Genomic DNA, 24,414 nt, shown 5'->3' on the forward strand with positions numbered 1-24,414 from the left:
ACGGTTATTGTACACTGAAGCCACATGTATGATAAAAATGGCTGGTGGCCTAAGCATCCCTGTGAAAGTACAGAGGGGAATTAGACAGGGCTGTCCCCTTTCGGGCCAACTTTATAGCATAATTATAGAACCGCTGTTATGTAAATTAAGGAAAGACTTAGCAGGTCTACAGATTAACTTTCAAAACTCCCAGCAATCTGTCAAATTATCTGCATATGCGGATGATATAACAGTTTTAATTAGGGGAAATAGAGATGTTGATGTGGTAAAGCATGCTCTAGAATGTTATGGAAAGGCATCATCTGCCAGAGTTAACTGGTGTAAAAGCGATGCTGTGTGGTGTGGCCAAATTGTAAATAGTCCACCACTTCCTGGTGGTCTACAATGGGGAAGGGCAGGTTTTAAATATCTGGGAGTTTTTTTTGGGGACAATTGAATACAGAAAGCAAAATTGTGAGGGCCTGTTGGAGAAAGTACGTGCGCGGTTGTCTCATTGGAAATGGTTGCTGCCCCAGCTGTCCTATAGGGGAAGGGTGCTGATATGTAACAACCTTGTAGCCTCTTCCCTTTGGCACAGAATGATGATCCTTGAACCTCCAGAAGAATTTGTGAGACAAATTCAGAGATGTCTGGTGGATTTTTTCTGGTCGGGACAGCATTGGCTGAAGGCTTCAGTGTTGTCTCTGCCCAGACAGGAAGGAGGACAAGGCCTAGTGGACATCAGATCCAGACTAAAGACTTTCAGGCTTCAAGTGGCTCAGAGACTCCTCTATGGGAAGGACGTGAGCTGGGCTGGGATAGCGTGCATCCTATTGAGAAAAGCAGGGAACATGGGACTAGATCGCCACTTGTTCCTAATGGACATAAATAGGTTGGATCTTGCAGGATTAACATCGTTTTATAGATCACTCCTAAAAGCATGGACACTTTTTAAGATTTCCCGGGAGTCAAGCAATGCACAAAGTTTGTGGCAGAAAGAAGAACCATTGCTTTTTAACTCTGCATCACTCAGGAAAAGTCTGTGGGCTGCAAAAATTACAAAAATTGGACACTTAATACCTGAAGGTGAATGGATATCAGCTGAGATTTTTGCTGAAAAAATGGACATAAGATCTATTCGAGTGGCAAAGAAAATTTTGACTCTCATAGTTGAGTTTTTGCCACAGAGTTACAGACTCTCCTTAGAAACGTATAATGGAGAACTGAATATATGTGATTTTCCAGAAGTAAACATTGCAGCTGAGACTGGAAGCTGGGAAGAAACTGAGGGTGGACTATTAACTTTTAAGACACCTCAGGGACTTGGGACTTTTCAGCAAAACGGATAAAAAATCATTGTACACATTGTGTGTCAAGATACTGCATTTTCAGGCTCTTATGAGTTTAAAAGAGTCTAAATGGCAAAAGGTGTTTGGTTTAGGTGCTTCCCCCAAGGGCAGCTGGAGGACCTTGTACAAACCTCCTATTGAAAAACGGGCTGGAGATCTTCAGTGGAGGTTAGTGCATGGTATAATAGCTACAAACAGACACAGAGCACGTCTTGATCCACAGGTGAGGGAGGGATGTCCTTTCTGTGGGATACCAGAAACTGTTTTTCATTTATTTTTAGACTGTACTAGATTACAACAGTTGTTTCCAATAATAGAAGGGTGGTGTCAGACCTTGGGAGAAGTTTTCTCACCTATGGTTTTCATATATGGTCCGAAGTATAAAAAGAGTAAAAAAGAGGCCCATGTCTTAATGAACTTTTTATGTGGACAAGCTAAAATGGCCATTTGGGTGTCACGGAAAGAAAAAATGAATGGTAATGAGTCTTGTGATGTTGAATCTGTCCTAAGTGGGTTAATAAGGTCACGATTAAAAATTGAGTACACTTATTATAAATTGGTTAATGACATTGAAACGTTTAAATATAAATGGGGTGTGAATCAATGTATTTGTGATGTTGATTACGATGGAAATTTAATTTTTTGTTAGTTTTTTTTTTTTTTGTGATGCCTCATTGTCTGTATAATTGTCTAGAATAGAAGAAGAAAAAGGAAGGAAATAATTTGACTTTTATATTAAAGTGATTGTTAAAGTCAAAGTCTTTCTCTCTCTCTCTCTTTCTCTCTCTCTCTCTCTCTCTCTCTCTCTCTCTCTCTCTCTCTCTCTCTCTCTCTCTCTCTCTCTCTCTCTCTCTCTCTCTCCCTCTCTCCCCCTCTCCCCCCCCCCTCTCTCTCTCTATGTTTTCGGTGCTGATGCAGTGACGCGTTCATGTAAACGGCACCTAAAAGCTGGCACAAAGAACCAGCAAAAGTAATTATTATGAGTATGTAAAATATTGCAATGAGACATTTTAATTGTTTATTAATAAACAAGTGTTTTCTGTGTCGGCTGCAAAGATGAAGTTGACGATATTGGCTCGCGATCTTCGCAGTAGTGAACGCGCCAGAGAGAAATGCACATTTCATACGGATTACATAGTTTTATGTTGTTTTGAATGGTTCTGTTTAAAAGTAGAGATTTCTGTAGATAATAGATATATTTCTATTTTTTTTTAGGTGTGTGAGGCGAGTAGGCTACCTTATACGCTGAGTTTCGGTTCATGGATGATAGCTTAAGCTCCAGTTCAGGTGCTGGCGCCTCCGTGTCGTGATTATCTATTGTCTGCTATATTTACTTTTTATTTATTAAATGTAGGAAATTGGATAATGAAACACTGATTAAAATTAAGATACAATTAATACAAAACGAAATTCGCTTTAAAGAAAGGCTTTGTGCTTTCTGTTTGAGGTCTCTGTGAAAGTTTTAAAGCAGTCTTATAGCCTGGATTGATGGCTCGCAATATCGCAATATATATCGTTGGGAAAAAAATATCGCAATGTAATTTTTTCCCAGTATTGTGCAGCCCTAATTTAAAGTGTGATGTCTGTGCTTGGAGGCTTTCAAATATTCATGTTAACAGACATTAGCGCTCTAAAGTCCTCTGAAGTGTGGCTGAAAAAGCCAAGTAAAACTTTAAATAACCATTGAATCAAATTAACATTTTATTCTTATCTATGAAATAAGCATGTAACCCGTTTCAACTCCACCACTCAAAGAACTGTTAAATTGTTTGCCAAATTTGTTGCTTCATACCCCTCTGACACTGGGTAGTTGCGCCCCTGGTCTCACTCATCCTTGCAAAGCTGCTTCAGCTCAGTGACATTTGTAGGCTTTCCAACATGAGCTGTGTTTGAAGTCCTTCCACAGCATTTTAATGGAATTGAAGTCTGGACTTTATTGGGCCATTCCCAAACTTTAATTTTCTAATTTTCCAACCATTTTCAGATCATAGACTTTCAGAGTTGTACAGTTTTAGTTAATTGCAATCTTGAAAGGGATGTTGATGTCTAACATATTAAAGTTCACTGAGCCTTTTGTTTGCCTCCATATTCAATTGTCAGTTTTTGCAACTGACTTTCAATACATTTGTATGAAGAATAAAATTAAATTCAGTTTAAGGATTTATATTGTTCAGGTTTAACTAATTAATCAGCTAAATGTTTTCCTCTCTGTTCTAGACTCTCTAACTGCAGTGTGACAGAAGAAGGTTATAAAGCTCTGGCTTCAGCTCTGAGATCAAACCCTTTACACCTGATAGAGCTGGATCTCACAGGAAATGATCCTGGACAATCAGGAGTGAAGGAGCTCAGTGATTTACTGCAGGATCCAGACTGTCAACTGAAGACACTGAGGTGAGACGGGATCAAGTAATTAACTAAATTAGCTATATGCAGGCTAAATATTCATAACTAATATATTATTTTAGTTATATAATAAGCTGTACAATTTGTTGTACAGTTTTGCTTGGTTTCTATTTGCCTTTCTATGGTTACCGTCATTATCAGTTCAGTTGTGTCACCTGTTTAGTCATCATCGTCATTAGTGGTCGACCGATATATCGCCAAGGCTGATATATCGGCCGATATTTGGCATTTTTAAAATATCGGCATCGGCCGATACGTTTTTCTGATTGGCCGATGTGTTGGAAGCGGGACTTTTATTTTGATGGTGCTCCGGACTTTTATTTTGACGGGCGGTGCTGAGAACACCAGTGCCTGATCACATAGCGCTCACTCACATTCTCCGTCTTCATTAGTTTACAATCTCTGTCAGTCATATCTAATACTTTGTTAGACAGAAGTGGTAAACAAAGAAACTCTCTCTCTATGTTTTCGGTGCTGATGCAGTGACACGTTCATGTAAATGGCACCTAAAAGCTGTTACAAAGAACCAGCAAAAGTAATTATTATGAGTATGTAAAATATTGCAATGAGACATTTTAATTGTTTATTAATAAACAAGTGTTTTCTGTGTCGGCTGCAAAGATGAAGTTGACGATACTGACTCGCGATCTTCGCAGTAGTGAACGTGCCGGAGAGAAATGCACATTTCATACGGATTACATAGTTTTATGTTGTTTTGAATGGTTCTGTTTAAAAGTAGAGATTTCTGTAGATGATAGATATATTTCTATTTTTTTTTTTTAGGTGTGTGAGGCGAGTAGGCTACCTTATACGCTGAGTTTCGGTTCATTGATGATAGCTTAAGCTCCAGTTCAGGCGCTGGCGCCTCCGTGTCGTGATTATCTATTGTCTGCTATATTTACTTTTTATTTATTAAATGTAGGAAATTGGATAATGTAACACTGATTAAAATTAAGATACAATTAATACAAAACGAAATTCGCTTTAAAGAAAGGCTTTGTGCTTTCTGTTTGAGGTCTCTGTGAAAGTTTTAAAGCAGTCTTATAGCCTGGATTGATGGCTCGCAATATCGCAATATATATCGTTGGGAAAAAAATATCGCAATGTAATTTTTTCCCAGTATTGTGCAGCCCTAATTTAAAGTGTGATGTCTGTGCTTGGAGGCTTTCAAATATTCATGTTAACAGACATTAGCGCTCTAAAGTCCTCTGAAGTGTGGCTGAAAAAGCCAAGTAAAACTTAAAATAACCATTGAATCAAATTAACATTTTATTCTTATCTGTGAAATAAGCATGTAACCCGTTTCAACTCCACAACTCAAAGAATTGTTAAATTGTTCGCCAAATTTGTTGCCTCATACCCCTCTGACACTAGGTAATTGCGCCCCGGTCTCACTCATCCTGGCAAAGCTGCTTCAGCTCAGCTCAGTGACATTTGTAGGCTTTCCAACATGAGCTGTGTTTGAAGTCCTTCCACAGCATTTTAATGGAATTGAAGTCTGGACTTAATTGGGCCATTCCCAAACTTTAATTTTCTAATTTTCCAACCATTTTCAGATCATAGACTTTCAGAGTTGTACAGTTTTAGTTAATTGCAATCTTGAAAGGGATGTTGATGTCTAACATATTAAAGTTCACTGAGCCTTTTGTTTGCCTCCATATTCAATTGACAGTTTTTGCAACTGACTTTCAATACATTTGTATGAAGAATAAAATTAAATTCAGTTTAAGGATTTATATTGTTCAGGTTTAACTGATTAATCAGCTGAAAGTTTTCCTCTCTGTTCTAGACTCTCTAACTGCAGTGTGACAGAAGAAGGTTATAAAGCTCTGGCTTCAGCTCTGAGATCAAACCCTTCACACCTGATAGAGCTGGATCTCACAGGAAATGATCCTGGACAATCAGGAGTGAAGGAGCTCAGTGATTTACTGCAGGATCCAGACTGTCAACTGAAGACACTGAGGTGAGACGGGATCAAGTAATTAACTAAATTAGCTATATGCAGGCTAAATATTCATAACTAATATATTATTTTAGTTATATAATAAGCTGTACAATTTGTTGTACAGTTTTGCTTGGTTCCTATTTGCCTTTCTATGGTTACCGTCATTATCAGTTCAGTTGTGTCACCTGTTTAGTCATCATCGTCATTAGTGGTCGACCGATATATCGCCAAGGCTGATATATCGGGCGATATTTGGCACTTTTAAAATATCGGCATCGGCCGATACGTTTTTCTGATTGGCCGATGTGTTGGAAGCGGGACTTTTATTTTGACGGCGCTCCCGACTTTTATTTTGACGGGCGGTGCTGAGAACACCAGTGCCTGATCACACAGCGCTCACTCACATTCTCCGTCTTCATTAGTTTACAATCTCTGTCAGTCATATCTAATACTTTGTTAGACAGAACTGGTAAACAAAGAAACTCTCTCTCTATGTTTTCGGTGCTGATGCAGTGACGCTTTCATGTAAACGGCACCTAAAAGCTGTCACAAAGAACCAGCAAAAGTAATTATTATGAGTATGTAAAATATTGCAATGAGACATTTTAATTGTTTATTAATAAACAAGTGTTTTCTGTGTCGGCTGCAAAGATGAAGTTGACGATACTGACTCGCAATCTTCGCAGTTGTGAACGCGCCGGAGAGAAATGCACATTTCATACGGATTACATAGTTTTATGTTGTTTTGAATGGTTCTGTTTAAAAGTAGAGATTTCTGTAGATGATAGATATATTTCAATTTTTTTTTTTTAGGTGTGTGAGGGCGAGTAGGCTACCTTATACGCTGAGTTTCGGTTCATGGATGATAGCTTAAGCTCCAGTTCAGGTGCTGGCTCCTCTGTGTCGTGATTATCTATTGTCTGCTATATTTACTTTTTATTTATTAAATGTAGGAAATTAGATAATGAAACACTGATTAAAATTAAGATACAATTAATACAAAACGAAATTCGCTTTAAAGAAAGGCTTTGTGCTTTCTGTTTGAGGTCTCTGTGAAAGTTTTAAAGCAGTCTTATAGCCTGGATTGATGGCTCGCAATATCGCAATATATATCGTTGGGAAAAAAATATCGCAATGTAATTTTTTCCCAGTATTGTGCAGCCCTAATTTAAAGTGTGATATCTATGCTTGGAGGCTTTCAAATATTCATGTTAACAGACATTAGCGCTCTAAAGTCCTCTGAAGTGTGGCTGAAAAAGCCAAGTAAAACTTTAAATAACCATTGAATCAAATTAACATTTTATTCTTATCTGTGAAATAAGCATGTAACCCGTTTCAACTCCACCACTCAAAGAATTGTTACATTGTTCGCCAAATTTGTTGCTTCATACCCCTCTGACACTGGGCTGCGCCCCTGGTCTCACTCATCCTGGCAAAGCTGCTTCAGCTCAGTGACATTTGTAGGCTTTCCAACATGAGCTGTGTTTCAAGTCCTTCCACAGCATTTTAATGGAATTGAAGTCTGGACTTTATTGGGCCATTCCCAAACTTTAATTTTCTAATTTTCCAACCATTTTCAGATCATAGACTTTCAGAGTTGTACAGTTTTAGTTAATTGCAATCTTGAAAGGGATGTTGATGTCTAACATATTAAAGTTCACTGAGCCTTTTGTTTGCCTCCATATTCAATTGTCAGTTTTTGCAACTGACTTTCAATACATTTGTATGAAGAATAAATTTAAATTCAGTTTAAGGATTTATATTGTTCAGGTTTAACTGATTAATCAGCTGAAAGTTTTCCTCTCTGTTCTAGACTCTCTAACTGCAGTGTGACAGAAGAAGGTTATAAAGCTCTGGCTTCAGCTCTGAGATCAAACCCTTCACACCTGATAGAGCTGGATCTCACAGGAAATGATCCTGGACAATCAGGAGTGAAGGAGCTCAGTGATTTACTGCAGGATCCAGACTGTCAACTGAAGACACTGAGGTGAGACGGTATCAAATAATTAACTAAATTAGCTATATGCAGGCTAAATATTCATAACTAATATATTATTTTAGTTATATATTAAGCTGTACAATTTGTTGTACAGTTTTGCTTGGTTCCTATTTTCCTTTCTATGGTTACCGTCATTATCAGTTCAGTTGTGTCACCTGTTTAGTCATCATCGTCATTAGTGGTCGACCGATATATCGCCAAGGCCGATATATCGGCCGATATTTGGCACTTTTAAAATATCGGCATCGGCCGATACGTTTTTCTGATTGGCCGATGTGTTGGAAGCGGGACTTTTATTTTGACGGCGCTCCGGACTTTTATTTTGACGGGCGGTGCTGAGAACACCAGTGCCTGATCACACAGCGCTCACTCACATTCTCCGACTTCATTAGTTTACAATCTCTGTCAGTCATATCTAATACTTTGTTAGACAGAACTGGTAAACAAAGAAACTCTCTCTCTATGTTTTCGGTGCTGATGCAGTGACGCGTTCATGTAAACGGCACCTAAAAGCTGTCACAAAGAACCAGCAAAAGTAATTATTATGAGTTTGTAAAATATTGCAATGAGACATTTTAATTGTTTATTAATAAACAAGTGTTTTCTGTGTCGGCTGCAAAGATGAAGTTGACGATACTGACTCGCGATCTTCGCAGTAGTGAACGCGTCGGAGAGAAATGCACATTTCATACGGATTACATAGTTTTATTTTGTTTTGAATGGTTCTGTTTAACCCTCAGAGGTCGGAGATCACGCCGGCGTGATCTGCTCGCTTTTTTCCTTATGAGTTGAATTGAGACCCAAAATACTCTTTTGACTTTGATTTTACAAAACAAGTTTCATACAACAATCGATTCTGTTAAATGTGTATTATTTTTGTGTATACTCAAAATAAAAACAAAGTGTTGTGCTTTTTGCCAAATAAAGAAAAATAAACGTGATGCGAGTTCTGCCTTCTGTCTGTCAGTGTAGTCCATTCTGCGTCCGAAAATGAACTGTAACTCAGCGAATACTCAGTCAAACAGACATACAGATACACAGACATGAAGCTTGAATTATATGCTTTTAAATGAGGTAATTTATATAAAAAACAAATATTCTCATCTTGTGAAATCTGTATTAAAAAGAGCGATCCCAGTCGAGCTCATTAGAGCTAATTCAAAGGTAATGTGACTCCGCCCACGGAGAGCGCGTGCTATTCAAACGCAAACTACTGAGGCAATCCAAGCAAACCTGTGAACGCCCCCATCTCAGCTCGAGAAAACAAGTTTATTCAGATCATTGTAGCCTACGTGTTTACACCATCTGGCAGCGCTGTGAGAAATATTAATAATGGAAAATCTACCTCAGAGTGCGGGTATTGCAGGAGAGAGGATCCGAATATGTAGTAAGTTTTTTTTCCTAAGTTAATCGCGTTTCTGTGAATGAATGAACGGCAGCCGCAGAGATGCCCGCTGTTTATCACAGCTCGCAAAAAGACAGTTTAAATTTAAATTGCGTCTCTGTGTGAATGAATGATGATGTTTTAGCAAACTGTATTGCTATAGTGAGTTGAGTAAAAATCGACAGAAATATGTTGAAATAAAATGTAGGCTATTTGTATAAGCAACGTTTTAAACTGAAAATTAACATTTATATGCCCTAATATTTCATAAAAACAACGTTACAGTCAGGCGTTTCTGTTTGTGTATGAATGTTTCGGTTTTATCAAAATGTATTGCTACACTCAGTAAATATCGACTAAAATATGTTGAAATAAAATGTATTTGTATAAGCAACGTATTAAACTGCAAATTAACATTTATATTTCTTATAATAAAAATGAAAGACCTATGTTACAGACATATGAAAGACAACATTTCGTTGATTAGTTTTGGATAGATTATACATTTTTACTGTAAAATATCTGCCACCTCAAATAAGCTTTTGTTTGCCAATATTTGCTTATGTTAAATATAATATGTTTTGTCAAAAATAAAGTTATCAAATAATCAATCAAATCCTTAACTTTGAAATATGTATGATAAAATGTATACTTTAGTTTTTACAAAGAAAGATTACACTTGAATTGTTGTTGTAATTGTAACCTTTTTAATAAAAAAATATATTTACAAGGTAGATGTAAACAAACTATTAAAAGGTAAATATAAGCCTTTTCTTTAAATAACTTTTATTGTGTTTTATTATTGACAAATTTGGGGAGAGGATAAATATTCCAAAACTGAAAATACAGAATGAGAATTAACTGCACAATTACTAGACATGTTTTCCTTGGATATTATAGGCCAAATTGCAAGCACAATATGTGGAAAAATAAAAAAGAATTGAGATGCTTCCAACTGTTGCGCTTGCATTCTTGTGGCTCAGTGACTCACCTGAATGAATGGCTAATTAAGTATGCATGCCCCATTGTCTCCTCGGGTGTGAACCACTACATATACATGACCATTGACGCCCACTCCTCATATGGCCTTTCCAAACAGAAAGTGCTTTGCAAAATTCCAATCAATGTATTGTGTTATGTGAATGATAAGGCAGGGTGATTTTCACTTTATTTTGAAGAAAAAACACTAGGCGATGACATCTTTTAGACAAAAGTCTTATTGGCACATATTTAGAATGTGTTTTATGGCCTTATTTCAGAAACTTTAGTTTTTAGTTTTTTCAATAACCATGCATAAACATTATTCTCTCAAAAATGCAGACATGTACATTCTTGTTGCTCACATTTCATGGTAGCCCTGTTTGTGCTAAATAGTGTGTAATTTTTTTTTCTATTAACATGTTTATAAGCAACTGAAAAAAGCAAAAATGTCAGGGCATGTCAGAACATCTCAAGGACCCCAAAAACACCTTAGACCCCAGAGGGTTAACCCTCTGAGGTCGACAAACGCGCCGGCGCGTTTTGCTGGATTTTCTCCACATTGTAGCACTTTAAACTTAAATTACTCCGTAATTTATGGTCATACAGAAAAAAGAAATATAAAAAAAGAATCTGTGATATTTCTCCTTTTGTATGTGTCCACTTACAATCAAATCAAAACATTGTGCTTTTGTAAAATAAAGAAAATAAACAGGGTGTGCGTTCTGCCTCTCCGTCGCGGTGAACTTTTTTTTCTTGAGCACGTCTATAAACTGAAACAAAACTCAGCGAATACTTGTCACACATTTATGAGCCATACACCTTTATAAACATTTAAGTGTGTACTTTTAAATGATCGGATTCAAAACGAAAACAAATATTCTCTGTTTAAGTAATTTGTATAAAACCAACAAGATGTCCAGCTTCTCAAACGCTTGCTCATTACAGTTAATTTGGCCACGCCCACTCGCGCAAAAGATATTCACATGCAAATCTCCACATGGAACGTGGACTCTCATTACCTCAACAACAAAACACTTCACTTCACTTTTCGTCGAGTTTGAAAGACGTGCCTGAGCTTACATTGGATTAGGCTACCTCAGAAGAAGAAGAACGCGATTTGAAGACAAGAAAGATGTAAGGTAAGAAATTCTTACATATTAGTTTGTTATTGTTGCATAAATGTCACGTTGCAGTTGAACTGTTGCTAGATATATGGGGAATATTATAATATTTAGACCCGTGTTTACTGTTACTGTGTTTGTGGATATCTGCTCAAACGTAGATATGTATATGGTAACCATAATGTTTTATATTTGAGCGTGATCGCGTTTGAATCTATCATATTTTGCTGCGCGATCGCGTTTGAATGTATTATATTTTGCTGCGCGATCGCGTTTGAATGTACTGTATCATATTTTGGATGAAAGCAAAACGCACCAAACGGCTTCATGTTTTTATTATTATCTCATTTCATATCATCATAACGGATGGAAACATTTGAAGTAACATGATAATCAATATATTTTTCTCTAGCTTAGTTGTTACTGAAATCTTTTGGAAGATTTATACTGCTATAGGTTATTTATTGTTATTATTATTTTATCCGGCACTGCGCATATACCTTATGCCTACAAGGCACAACAAACCTGGTGTTCATTATATTATATATTGTTGGAAACATTTGTGTGTGTGTGTGTGTGTGTGTGTGTGTATTTTGTGAATTTTAAAAAGGAATTTTAAAAAGCAATTTTAACCAGAAAAATCTAATATTTATTTCCAAAATCGTGCAGGCCTTTCTCTTGATATCAGTATGTTCACTTTTTTTTTTCAGGGCCCAGATGCCACTGAGGACTTCACCATTCACATAAGTCTCTGTACGTGAACACGGTAAAGTGAAAATCTTGGAAATAAAAGGTATGTATAATGTTTTTAGGAATGGCACAAAGGTCTCTGTCTTTGAAGTGCTTTTTTTGGCATTTGTTGTGTATCTTTGGATTATGTTGTGTTGTAAATAAATCCAAACAATTTAAAAGCCATTCTTTTTTAAATCTCCTCATTTACAGTATTGTGCAAGGTTGCTCAGAATGACAGGGCCTGATAGCTCCTAATAGGGCCGTTAGGGGAGGTTCTTTGTCTTTCTCAGGTGAGAAAAGCTTACATATTAATGAGCTCCCGCATAAAGCTTTTTCACACAAAACACGTCATAAAATTTTTAAATCAATATATTGTCTTATCTGAATGAGCAGTCAGGGTGATTTTCACATAGTTTTGCAGCAAATATTCTAGGCTACGTCATACAATTTTCAAAAGTCTTGTGAAGAAATAATCAGTATGGGTTTCATGGCCTTATTTCAGTGAGAATTTTTTTTTGTATTTTCACAAACCACGCATAAATGTCATTATCTCAAAACTACAAACTTTTACATACATGCTGCTGATATATTATTGTAGCAGAGTTTGTGCTGAATACAGTGTTATTAGACTTTAGCCATGAAAATGTCACAAGTAACAGAAATAACCAGAAATGTCAGAGCATGTCAGAACACCTCCAGGGCCCAGAAAACACCTCAGACCTCAGAAGGTTAAAAGTAGAGATTTCTATAGATGATAGATATATTTCTTTCTTTTTTTTTAGGTGTGTGAGGCGAGTAGGCTACCTTATACGCTGAGTTTCAGTTCATGGATGATAGCTTAAGCTCCAGTTCAGGCGCTGGCGCCTCCGTGTCGTGATTATCTATTGTCTGCTATATTTACTTTTTATTTATTAAATGTAGGAAATTGGATAATGAAACACTGATTAAAATTAAGATACAATTAATACAAAACGAAATTCACTTTAACCCTCTGGGGACCAAAAACGCGCCCGCGCGTTTTGCTCGTTTTTTTTTTTTAGCAATGAAAATAAACACTAAATGCTCTGTTAATTTTGATCTTTCATTTTCGTGTAATACATCAAACGATCCTGTTCAGTTTCTATTTTTTTTCTGTATACTCACAATAAAAATAAAGTGTTTTGTTTTTTGACAAATAAAGAAAAATTAACATGATGCGATTTCTGCCTTCTCACTGTCAGTAAACTCCCATTTGAAACGCGTTCGAAAATGATCTATAACTCCGCGAAAATTCAGTCAAACAGGCAAACAGACCCACGGGCATAAAGCTTGAGATCGCATCTGTTAAATGAAGTAACTTATATAAAAAACAAATATTCTCATCTTCTGTAATCTGTATAAAAAGAGAGCGACTCCAGTCGAGCTCATTACGAGCTAATTCACAGTAATGTGACACGCCCACGGAGAGCGCGTGCTATTCAAACGCAAATTCTGAGAACTATTGAAGATCTGTGAAACGCCCACATCAGCTGTAAACAAAGCGCGTCGCGATCGAGTGAGGCATAATATAGCCTACCTTATGGAGAAAAGATTCCTCAGAACAGTGCTGATATGAGGAACAATATATCCTGATATGAGGAGCAGATCCCGCTGAGGAGTGAGGTAGGCTGTTTTCTTTTCTCAAGTGTGGAATAACGTTATGGAATAACGTTAGTGTAGGCCTATGCAAACCGCAAAAAGATGAATCGCATTTCTATAATATGACTCGCCTTTCTGTGAGATGAATGAAGGGTACATATTTGTAAAGACTGTTTAGCCTAAATATAAATCGCGCGTCGGTGTGTGAAAGAATAAACTGCTTTGCTATAGCCTACTGAGATGAGTAAAAATCGACTGGAATATGTTGAAATAAAATGTATTTGTACAAGCAACGTATTAAACTGCAAATTAGCATTTATATGCCCTAATATTTCATAAAAACAACGCTACAGTCAGTCACTTGACTAGATTTGGGTACAGTTTTTAGGCTACTGTAAAATATACTGCCACATAAAATAAGCTTTTGTTTAGCAATTTCTGCTCATATCTAACGTTATATATATATATATATATATATATATATATATATATATATATATATATATATATATATATATATATATATATATATATATATTGTCAAAAATAAAGTCATAGACTAAGATGTTAGATGTTCCAATGCGGCTATATTCAAACTAATGAATACATATGATAAAATGTAGGCCTATAATCTTTTTTCTTTTTCTTTTTTACAAAGAAAGAGTACACTTGAAATATTGTTGAAATTGTAATTATTGTTGTAATTGTAACATTTTTAATAAAATAGCAAAACATATTTACAAGAGAGATGTAAGCAAAATCTTAAATGGTCAATATAAGTCTTCTTCTAAATACATCCTTTGTCCTTGCATTGTGGCTCAGTCAGTGTCACACCTGAAAGGATGGCTCATTAGGCAGAGTCATTATGCAGAGTGGGTGTGAACTACTCCTCCCCCTCGCATATTGGCTTTCCAAGCAAAACCTGTTTTACACCATTTAAATCAATGTATTTTTTTTTTGTGAACGATAAAGCAAGACTATTTTCATATAATTTTGAAGCTAGAACTCAAAGGGACCACATCCATTGGTCAAAAGTCTTGTGGACACATATTTAATATGTGTTTTGTGGTCTTAATTCAGCAACTTTCATTTTTATTTTTTCCAATAACCACGCATAAACATTATTCTCTTAAAAATACAAACATCTACATACAAGTTGCTTGCATATTATGGTAGCCCTGTTTGTGCTATATAGAGTGAATTTACACCTTTGTCATTAACATGTTTATAAATAACTGAAAAAAGCACAAATGTCAAGGCATGTCAGAACATCTCAAGGGCCCCAAAAACACCTTGGTCCCCAGAGGGTTAAAGAAAGGCTTTGTGCTTTCTGTTTGAGGTCTCTGTGAAAGTTTTAAAGCAGTCTTATAGCCTGGATTGATGGCTCGCAATATCGCAATATATATCGTTGGGAAAAAATATCGCAATGTAATTTTTTCCCAATATCGTGCAGCCCTAATTTAAAGTGTGATGTCTGTGCTTGGTGGCTTTCAAATGTTCATGTTAACAGACATTAGCGCTCTAAAGTTCTCTGAAGTGTGGCTTGAAAAAGCCAAGTAAAACTTAAAATAACCATTGAATCAAATTAACATTTTATTCTTATCTGTGAAATAAGCATGTAACCCGTTTCAACTCCACCACTCAAAGAATTGTTAAATTGTTCGCCAAATTTGTTGCCTCATACCCCTCTGACACTAGGTAATTGCGCCCCGGTCTCACTCATCCTGGCAAAGCTGCTTCAGCTCAGTTCAGTGACATTTGTAGGCTTTCCAACATGAGCTGTGTTTCAAGTCCTTCCACAGCATTTTAATGGAATTGAAGTCTGGACTTTATTGGGCCATTCCCAAACTTTAATTTTCTAATTTTCTGACCATTTTCAGATCATAGACTTTCAGAGTTGTACAGTTTTAGTTAATTGCAATCTTGAAAGGGATGTTGATGTCTAACATATTAAAGTTCACTGAGCCTTTTGTTTGCCTCCATATTCAATTGTCAGTTTTTGCAACTGACTTTCAATACATTTGTATGAAGAATAAAATTAAATTCAGTTTAAGGATTTATATTGTTCAGGTTTAACTGATTAATCAGCTGATTGTTTTCCTCTCTGTTCTAGACTCTCTAACTGCAGTGTGACAGAAGAAGGTTATAAAGCTCTGGCTTCAGCTCTGAGATCAAACCCTTCACACCTGATAGAGCTGGATCTCACAGGAAATGATCCTGGACAATCAGGAGTGAAGGAGCTCAATGATTTACTGCAGGATCCAGACTGTCAACTGAAGACACTGAGGTGAGATGGGATCAAATAATTAACTAAATAAGCTATATGCAGGCTAAATATTCATAACTAATATATTATTTTAGTGATATAATAAGCTGTACAATTTGTTGCATCAAAATGATCAAGATCAGATCAGATGCTGCAGGTTCTGTGATGATGATGATGATAACCGTCAACACAGTTTAGTTGTGATATGAGCTACAGGTCAAATAGACATTATGGGTCAGTATATGTGTGCTGACATTCAGGAGTATACCTTGATAATTAACAATAATAGTTTTCCATCAAGCCCAGATTCACTGCATCTCTCTACACCGGGTCTATGAGTCTCCAGATGTTCTCAAACATGCAGTTTCACAAGCCAGTTTTCTCTGTGCTGACGTTTCTCACTCCTCCTGCTTTAAATACAGAAAGATCTTAATTTCACACTCTGTATTCATACTGAAAATCATGATCTAGTGAGCTTTTGCCCTTCTGCTCTGTGAGACCTTTCTGTTCTTATGCTTATGTTTGCTTTAGGACTGAGTGTTGCTCTAGTTTCTTTTAAATATATATTTATTTGTGTATTTAAATGTTTAAAGAAAAATTTGATATCTAAATAACTAACTTAAGCTTGTCTTTAAAACAATAATTACGTTTTTTATCGTATCAATCATTTTTTGTAATGCAGTGGACATTTAGTTGATACCTGAATTGCCTCTTCTGCAGGTTTGTGAGTCCTGCTGCAGAGGAAGCCTGTCAGTATGTGAATAGAGTTGTGGGTAAAAACCCGTTACTCCAGAGAGAGCTGAATCTGAGTGGACATGAACTAGGAGACACACGAGTGAATCAGATAGCTGCTCTACTGCAGGATAAACACTGTCAACTCAACACACTGACGTGAGTATTACTCATTTATTTATTATATTACTTTTAAGCATTTTTTTCCCTCAGTCACACAGAGCCAGAACAAATTAAAGTAATACAATTAAACAGTCAATTAAACTATTAAGCTGCAACCCCACTTTTGAAAAATCCCCAGAATGTCACATGATTATGGCACTTTTTCATGTGTTCCATATATGGACTAAAGCTGCGTCCGAAATCACGTACTATGGGAGTAGGTACTACATTTAAATTAGAACGTACTTCGCGACCATTAAAAAAGTATGCTCTATATCAGGGATGGGCAACTTCGGTCCTGGAGGGCCACTGTCCTACAGAGTTTAGCTCCTCCAACCCTGAAAATTGCCTGCCTGTAATTTTCTAGTAATCCTGAGGACCTTGATTAGCTTGTTCAGGTGTGTTTGATTAGGGTTGAAGCTAAACTCTGTAGGACAGTGGCCCTCCAGGACCGAAGATGCCCACCCCTGCTCTATATAGTATGAATACGGGTAGTATGAATGGAGTCCAGACGTACTACATGCGCCATGTTGGTATTGTCACGTAACATGCGCGGTCACATCAGCGCGAAAATTTAAAGAGCCCATTCCACTAACTGCACCAACTTAGAGCAATGTTTTTAGTTCTTCTTTCCGCTTTCGTCTGCGTTTTTACGCCGTTTGCGCTCACAATTCAGAGGAGTCGTTGGTCAGCTGCTCGCAGATCACGCCTTTGTCGAGAGCTTTTGTGTAATTTCTCAAATAAGTTAAATATCATTTAGCCAATACATTTTACCTAAAAAAAACACACACAAAAAAAAAAAAACACACACACATAAACCTGTGAACAATGACAGATGTTGATTTTTGGTAAGGAAAAAGTAATTTATTTGCTTGTGATATTACCACCAATGAATAAACATGAATGAATCAATAGTATGTGTGTGTGTATCTCTGTTGATTCATTCATGGATGGCAATATCACAAGCAGTGTGTGTGTGTGTCATGATTCTCGTAGAAGCAGAGACGGTAGTCGGATCTAAATGCAGCAGTAGACTTTAATTGACTCAGAACAGGATAGACTCAGAACAGGATAGATATATATATACACACACACATGTAGGGTAACACACTGAGGTCAGATACAATACACACATATACACACACATTCATATACATGTGTATACATGAAGACTTCAGATGTAAAAGAAAAAAAATTCTTCTAAAATTAGCATTTTTATCAAGCTTGTATATTTAGGTTCAGTAATTTCACTTTAATGACAATTAATAGGTCCTTTTCATTGTCATTTAAGTGAAATAACTGAACATAAACATACAAGCTTGATAAAAATGATCAAACTAGAAGAAAATTTCAGATGGCACTTAGAGGCTTTTACATCTTAAGTATTCATATATATGTGTGTGTGTGTGTGTGTGTGTGTATATATATATATATATATATACACACACACACACACACACACACACACACACACACATAAGAAATGGATCATATACATATAATACATACATACATACATATTATGTTTATAAATAAGCCAACACAGAAAACAAAAAAACTATAAACACGTTTACAGATTGTGAGCCCTACAACCTACTGCGCCAATTCTTCATCTATATTTTAAAGATGGAGCTGACCTCCGCCCCGACCTCCACCTTTCACGGTAGTCCATCCAGTCACTGTTTGCGACCATGGGTGGAAAAAAAGCACATCGAGGTGCTAGTGTTCTAGCTACATATCACATATTTGAGCTTAATTTTTTACAAATTATTTACTTTAAATTTGGGTAGGAAAAATTCAAGTGGAAATCCAAAAATTACTATCTTGTACACATGCTTTTAAAGAAACAGATTTTGAATTATTTTAAAGTGATGCCCTACAAATGAGATTGTTAGTAAGAAAGTCCCTTTAGATTAGTGGTTCTCAACGGGGGCGGTCAGAGAACAACGGGGGACGTTGGAAGCAAGATTTTTGAAAGGGGGGCATTCAGGTGTTAATGGGGGGCGTTCAGAAGTTTAAATATGTAACGCAAATTTTTGTTCATTTACTTTTATTCATTTTAAGCATTTAGTAATTTAGTTGTAATAAACACTTTAAGTGGGCTATTTAAAAAGTGTTAGGACTATGTTTTTGTTAAATTATGTTGTAAAACATATGCGCAGAGTGTGATATATTGTGTGTGCACGTGCATCTATGGTGCGCGTGAAAGAATACTTCAGCAACGCAAAAAAAAAAAACTAAAAAAACATTCGTCCGCAGCCGCTCTACTCCTGACCGCACGTCCACCGTCAGTGTTGTAGGTACAGATGTGGCCTTTAAAAATGCGCGTCTCAGAGAAGAGAATGCCACGAGCACTTCCGACATTCTGCGGGATCGTGCAGAAGGGGGATTAGGTGTTGGACGCAGGAAATACTAAAACCTGTAGATGGCAGTCGTGTTTCATGTGGCCATACTGAGTTGACGAAGTATGACGAATACAATGTTTTCTTTTGCCAGTTACATAAACAGTCACATATTCTTCATAAAAATCCGACTCAAACGCGCATCATTTGTCTTATTTTTTTTTCTGTGTTTACAGTAGGCTAGAAGAGACGTGATGTAGGCTATGATAACTGAGTCTTATAACACAATAATTTGCGAAGACCTTTAAAGAGACCGAGATCATTTGCGCAATATCATTATCTAATTTTACATTTAGTTCATTTTTGCATCTTAACGTTTTAAATAGTTTTAACATGGTTGTAATGCGCTTTTCTGCATTACACACAGTACTTTTTATACTATCATGTTTCCCTTATAGGCGTCGATTTCGGTGGGGACGGTGGGTACGCACCCACCAGATTTCGTCATGAGTCATTTTGTACCCACCACTTTTAATTTCAGTCCATATTAATTTGACTTTTGGTTCGATTTTTTTTTTACCGTTTTCAGTGGTTATGAGGAGCTTAATTAATTTAACCTGAGATGTGCGTTATATCGCTTTTTGATCATTCTTTGTGTTGTCGAATTTTGACACAGTTTCATTATTTGTTCATAATAATTTGATTCATAATTATGTCATTTTTTTCTAAAAGTAAAAAAAAAACTGTTTTTTCTAAAAGCAATATTCTAAAGAGATACAAAGACATTGTACGAGTAACCACCAGATTTCGTCATGAGTCATTTTGTACCCACCACTTTTAACTTCCGTTGACCGTTTTCAGTGGTTATGAGGAGCAATATGAGAGAAAAATTTTGTAATCATTGTCTGACACAACAAAAAAAAATATAATATTCATTTTATTTTAATTTTCGTGTTCGCATTTATGAGGGAAAAAACAACGTGTCAGTTTACGGTTATGGACATGAGCGCTCTAAAAGCGGCAATAAAAGTCTGCTTTAAAACTTTAACAGAGACCTCAAACAGAACAGCTGCCTTTCTTTAAATCGAATTTCGTTTTGTATTAATTATATCTTAATTTTAATCAATGTTTCGTGAACCAATGAATTGCCTGGATTTAAGAAGTAAATATAGCAGACAATCACGACATTGGAGGCGCCGGCGATATCTCATAAATGAACCGAAACTCAGCGTCTAATGCACATTCACATTTACAGTGTATTTAGACACATTTAGACGCATTCATAATCATTACTTTTACCGGTTCTTTGTGGCAAGCTTTATGCGTGCGGTCGTGCGCTTGAGTGCGGCTATATTACGTAAACGCTCATGATCATGATATGAAGTAGGCTAATTAAATTAATATAAAGGGGCGATTTGTCCACGAATTACTTAAATGAACAACTAGCCTAGTATACTAGTCGACTAGAAAAAAAAACTTTTAGTCGAAAGCAGCCCGTATTCCACATATTTTCGAACCAGGCAACAGGACATCTGTGTTGAGCGAGGCCGAGGACCCTGAGCGGAATGAACGAGCGGAGCGGAATATTCAGAAATGCGCTCTCCACTCACGAGCTCTGATCGGAACAAACCCGAACCTCACTGTCTGCTGAACTTGCAGAATCATCAAAATAAAATATTTTCTAAAGAAGAATTTTAAAACTTTATTGGTGGTAGTTGAGAAGAATTCCTCTTTCCATATCTAAATCATTTCGAGTGCAATATAAATGTATCATATTGTTATTCTTAATATATAAGAATAATACGTATTTTTTACAACATTTTTAACATATAGAGAATATAAGTTTAGCGTGTCGTGTGTATTTCCTAATTATAAGCTTTTGGTGAAATTGCAACAAAACTAAAAGAGTAAAACATAAAAACATGGCGTCGTCTCAAGAAATATCTGCGTACACACTAAACCACTGAAACCGACTCAAAACGATGTAGCCTAGTATACATACCAGACCAGGCACTGTAATTCTGCCACAGACATACACTAAAAACGGAGAAGACTTAAAGCATGCGCATAAACCTTGCGCGCTATACAACAATAATATTAGGCACAGTAGCTTCTTTTTTTTCTTTTCTTTTTTTATCAAGAACTTTGTTGAACAATATGAACAACCATAAATGGTCTGGTACAAAATATGAGTCACGATATTCGATAGTTAACGGATGCATAAAGCTTGCCACAAAGAACTGGCAAAAGTAATCATGTGTCAAATATAGCAAGGAGACATTTTAATTGTTTACTAATCAACTAGTGTTTTATGTGTCAGTGTCAGTCAAAGATGTTGAAAATGCTGACTTGTCATCTTCGCAGATATTGTGAACCTGCCTAGAGAGAAATGCACACTTACATAAGAGAGTTATCTGTTTCTTTTCGTTTTGAATTGTTTTGTTTAAAAGTGGACATTTCAAGCTTTCTAGATACATTTCTGAGTTTCGGTTCATTTATGAGACGAGCTCAGTTCACGAGCAATGCAAGTTATATCGCGCCGGTGCCTCCATTTCCTGATTAAATCGTCTTAAATGCGTCTCCGTGTGGACAGAAACCAATGTAATCTTCCTGATTTAATCACGTAAAACACAAGTCTAAACACAAGCACCACTCTTCTGAATGATGGTAACCACAAACCTCCAAGAGTTTGTAAACCAATTGTTTGTAAAACATAGCCTATTTAATATTTACAAATTCAAAAAAATAATAATAATAATAATAATGTTATACAGTGTATAAATAAAACGACATGAAGAAAGTTATTTCCAAAATGTTGGCTAATTAATTGCACAGTCTTTGTTTTAGCTGCTTGTTTTAGCTGCTACCAATTGCACAGTCAAGAAATTACAACCACCCACCCCCCAGGTCTGCCGATTCAACCCCCAATGCTAATCGATCTCCTCTCAGGGAATCAAAAGAAAACCGTTTTTTCCAGTTTTCACCAGCGTGTGGGCAGGGTTTTAATCCCTTGCAGTTCCTTTGTTTAAATACTATTTAAGCAAATATACTATACATACGCTTTAAGTTATTTCAAATTAATGTTTATAGCTTAATTTGTTGATATCGCGTAACTTAATTTGACATATGTTGATATAACCAACTGACATTGTAGATTCCATTGCATGCCAGGAAGAGGCTTATGCTTTGTTTTAAATAATGAGCATTTACGATAATATAGCCGCACTCAAGCGCACGACCGCACGCATAAAGCTTGCCACAAAGAACCGGTAAAAGTAATGATTATGAATGCGTATAAATGTGTCTAAATACACTGTAAATGTGAATGTGCATTACACGCTGAGTTTCGGTTCATTTATGAGATATCGCCGGCGCCTCCAATGTCGTGATTGTCTGCTATGTTTACTTCTTAAATCCAGGCAATTGGTTCACGAAACATTGATTAAAATTAAGACATAATTAATACAAAACGAAATTCGATTTAAAGAAAGGCAGCTGTTCTGTTTGAGGTCTCTGTGAAAGTTTTAAAGCAGACTTTTATTGCCGCTTTTAGAGCGCTCACGTCCATAACCGTAAACTGACACGTTGTTTTTTCCCTCATAAATGCGAACACGAAAATTAAAATAAAATGAATATTATAATTTTTTTTTGTTGTGTCAGACAATGATTACAAAAATTCTCTCATATTGCTCCTCATAACCACTGAAAACGGTCAACGGAAGTTAAAAGTGGTGGGTACAAAATGACTCATGACGAAATCTGGTGGTTACACATACACTGTCTTTGTATCTCTTTAGAATATTGCTTTTAGAAAAACTTTTAGTTTTTTTACTTTTACTTTTAGAAAAAAACAACATAATTATGAATCAAATTATTATGAACAAGTATGAAACTGTGTCAAAATTCGACAACACAAATAATGATCAAAAAGCGATATTACGCACATCTCAGGTTAAATTAATTATATAAAAAACAGGGAACATTTTGTAAAAGCAAAACTGAACAAAATGCATACTTAAAATAATTGTATTAGGCTATGTGTTACCGAATATTTAATACCACTTCCCCATAATGTTGTAATTATTTTTTTAAAACAACATCTGTCAAACTGTCAATCAGACACCTCTTATCTGGTCATTTTTATTTTATTTTAGAAGTCATAACTGTTGATCACCCTTTGTATGGAATTTGTGAATATGAATATTTAGAAGATTTACAAACTGTCGGCAAGACCTCAAACCAACCCCGGACATTCTGAGACTAACGTGGAAAAATCTTTATGCTTAATGCATTAAGACAGTTCAATTAAAATATTTATTAATAATGTAATGGCACATCAGATGCGCCCAAAATATAAATGCTACGCGTTGTGCTGCAACATTACCTCACAAGAAATATCTGCACAAGAACAATCACACAAGAAATATCTGCACGAATTAAGAATCTGGGTAAGTCGCATTATTTAATTGCATTATGTTAGGATGATTTTGTGTATATATATATATCTATATATAAAATACTGCTGGGTTTTTACAGGCAGAGTCACGTGTATTATGCTCACACTAAATTCTCTGTTGCACTTATATAAATGCGCATTGCATGCACAATCATCTTAATAGTTGTACAAAAAAGTTATGCGCTGGCAAGAACGTCACTTTGCTGTTTTAATAAAAGCAATGTTACATATTCTGCATGCACTCATCTCCTGGAAACCACAGCAATGACAAAGCATATAAAAATTCGTAAACGTTGTCCAATACCCCTTCTTGTCTTAATGAACCTTTTGCATTTACAAATATTTTCAAATGTCTGTATAATACAGTAGCCTACTGTAAATATTTGTGTCTATTACTATTTATAATCTATATTTTATTGTGGATGTTTTCTCACAATCATGACGTAATGTGAAGTAAAAGAAAAAATCTAATGTAAAGTTGTTTTTTATGCGCCACCTGGTGGATATTCTGTGAAGCGAAACACATTGAGGGATTTTTTAAGTAGGCCCCCCGAAAGCACTTGCAGAATTCTGCGAGACTCTACGAGACGAATTGCCGAATGCCGCGGGAGAAAACGCGCGTTTTTGAAGGCCAGATCTGTAGGCACTAGGCAGGTTTTTTTGATTGAAAGCAGTATCAATAATGTCAAAAATATGATGTGCAGTAAAGTTCGGGTATGTGTTCTCACCGCGCGCGCTTGTTGTGATTGTTGTGAGTTTTGACGAGTTGTATTTTGACGACTTGATATTATTTCTTATTCAAAAGTTTAGAATGCCTAACATTCTAAAATCTTCCAGTTTAACCCTCTGAGGTCTGAGCTGTTTTCTGGGCCCTGGAGGTGTTCTGACATGCTCTGACATTTCTGTTTTTTTCTGTTACTTGTGACATTTTCATGGCTAAAGTCTA

At 36.2% G+C, this 24,414-nt stretch overlaps 1 protein-coding gene across 1 annotated transcript in view; it reads left to right on the top strand.

The window, feature by feature from the left end:
* Positions 1 to 581: 581 nt before the first annotated feature.
* The window catches only part of LOC308696617 (uncharacterized protein), a gene marked incomplete at its 5' end in the record, with an annotated part of 38,045 nt that continues 14,212 nt past the window's right edge, over positions 582 to 24,414 (top strand). Inside the window, 7 exons of the mRNA XM_081375475.1 lie at positions 582 to 782; positions 1,372 to 1,496; positions 3,546 to 3,719; positions 5,521 to 5,694; positions 7,490 to 7,663; positions 15,624 to 15,797; positions 16,497 to 16,667. Coding sequence (XP_081231601.1) covers positions 582 to 782; positions 1,372 to 1,496; positions 3,546 to 3,719; positions 5,521 to 5,694; positions 7,490 to 7,663; positions 15,624 to 15,797; positions 16,497 to 16,667 — 1,193 coding nt within the window. The remainder of the gene's footprint in view (positions 783 to 1,371; positions 1,497 to 3,545; positions 3,720 to 5,520; positions 5,695 to 7,489; positions 7,664 to 15,623; positions 15,798 to 16,496; positions 16,668 to 24,414) is intronic.

The sequence above is a fragment of the Scardinius erythrophthalmus genome, assembly GCF_964197995.2.
Source record: "Scardinius erythrophthalmus genome assembly, chromosome: 1".
Taxonomy (NCBI): Eukaryota; Metazoa; Chordata; class Actinopteri; order Cypriniformes; family Leuciscidae; genus Scardinius; species Scardinius erythrophthalmus.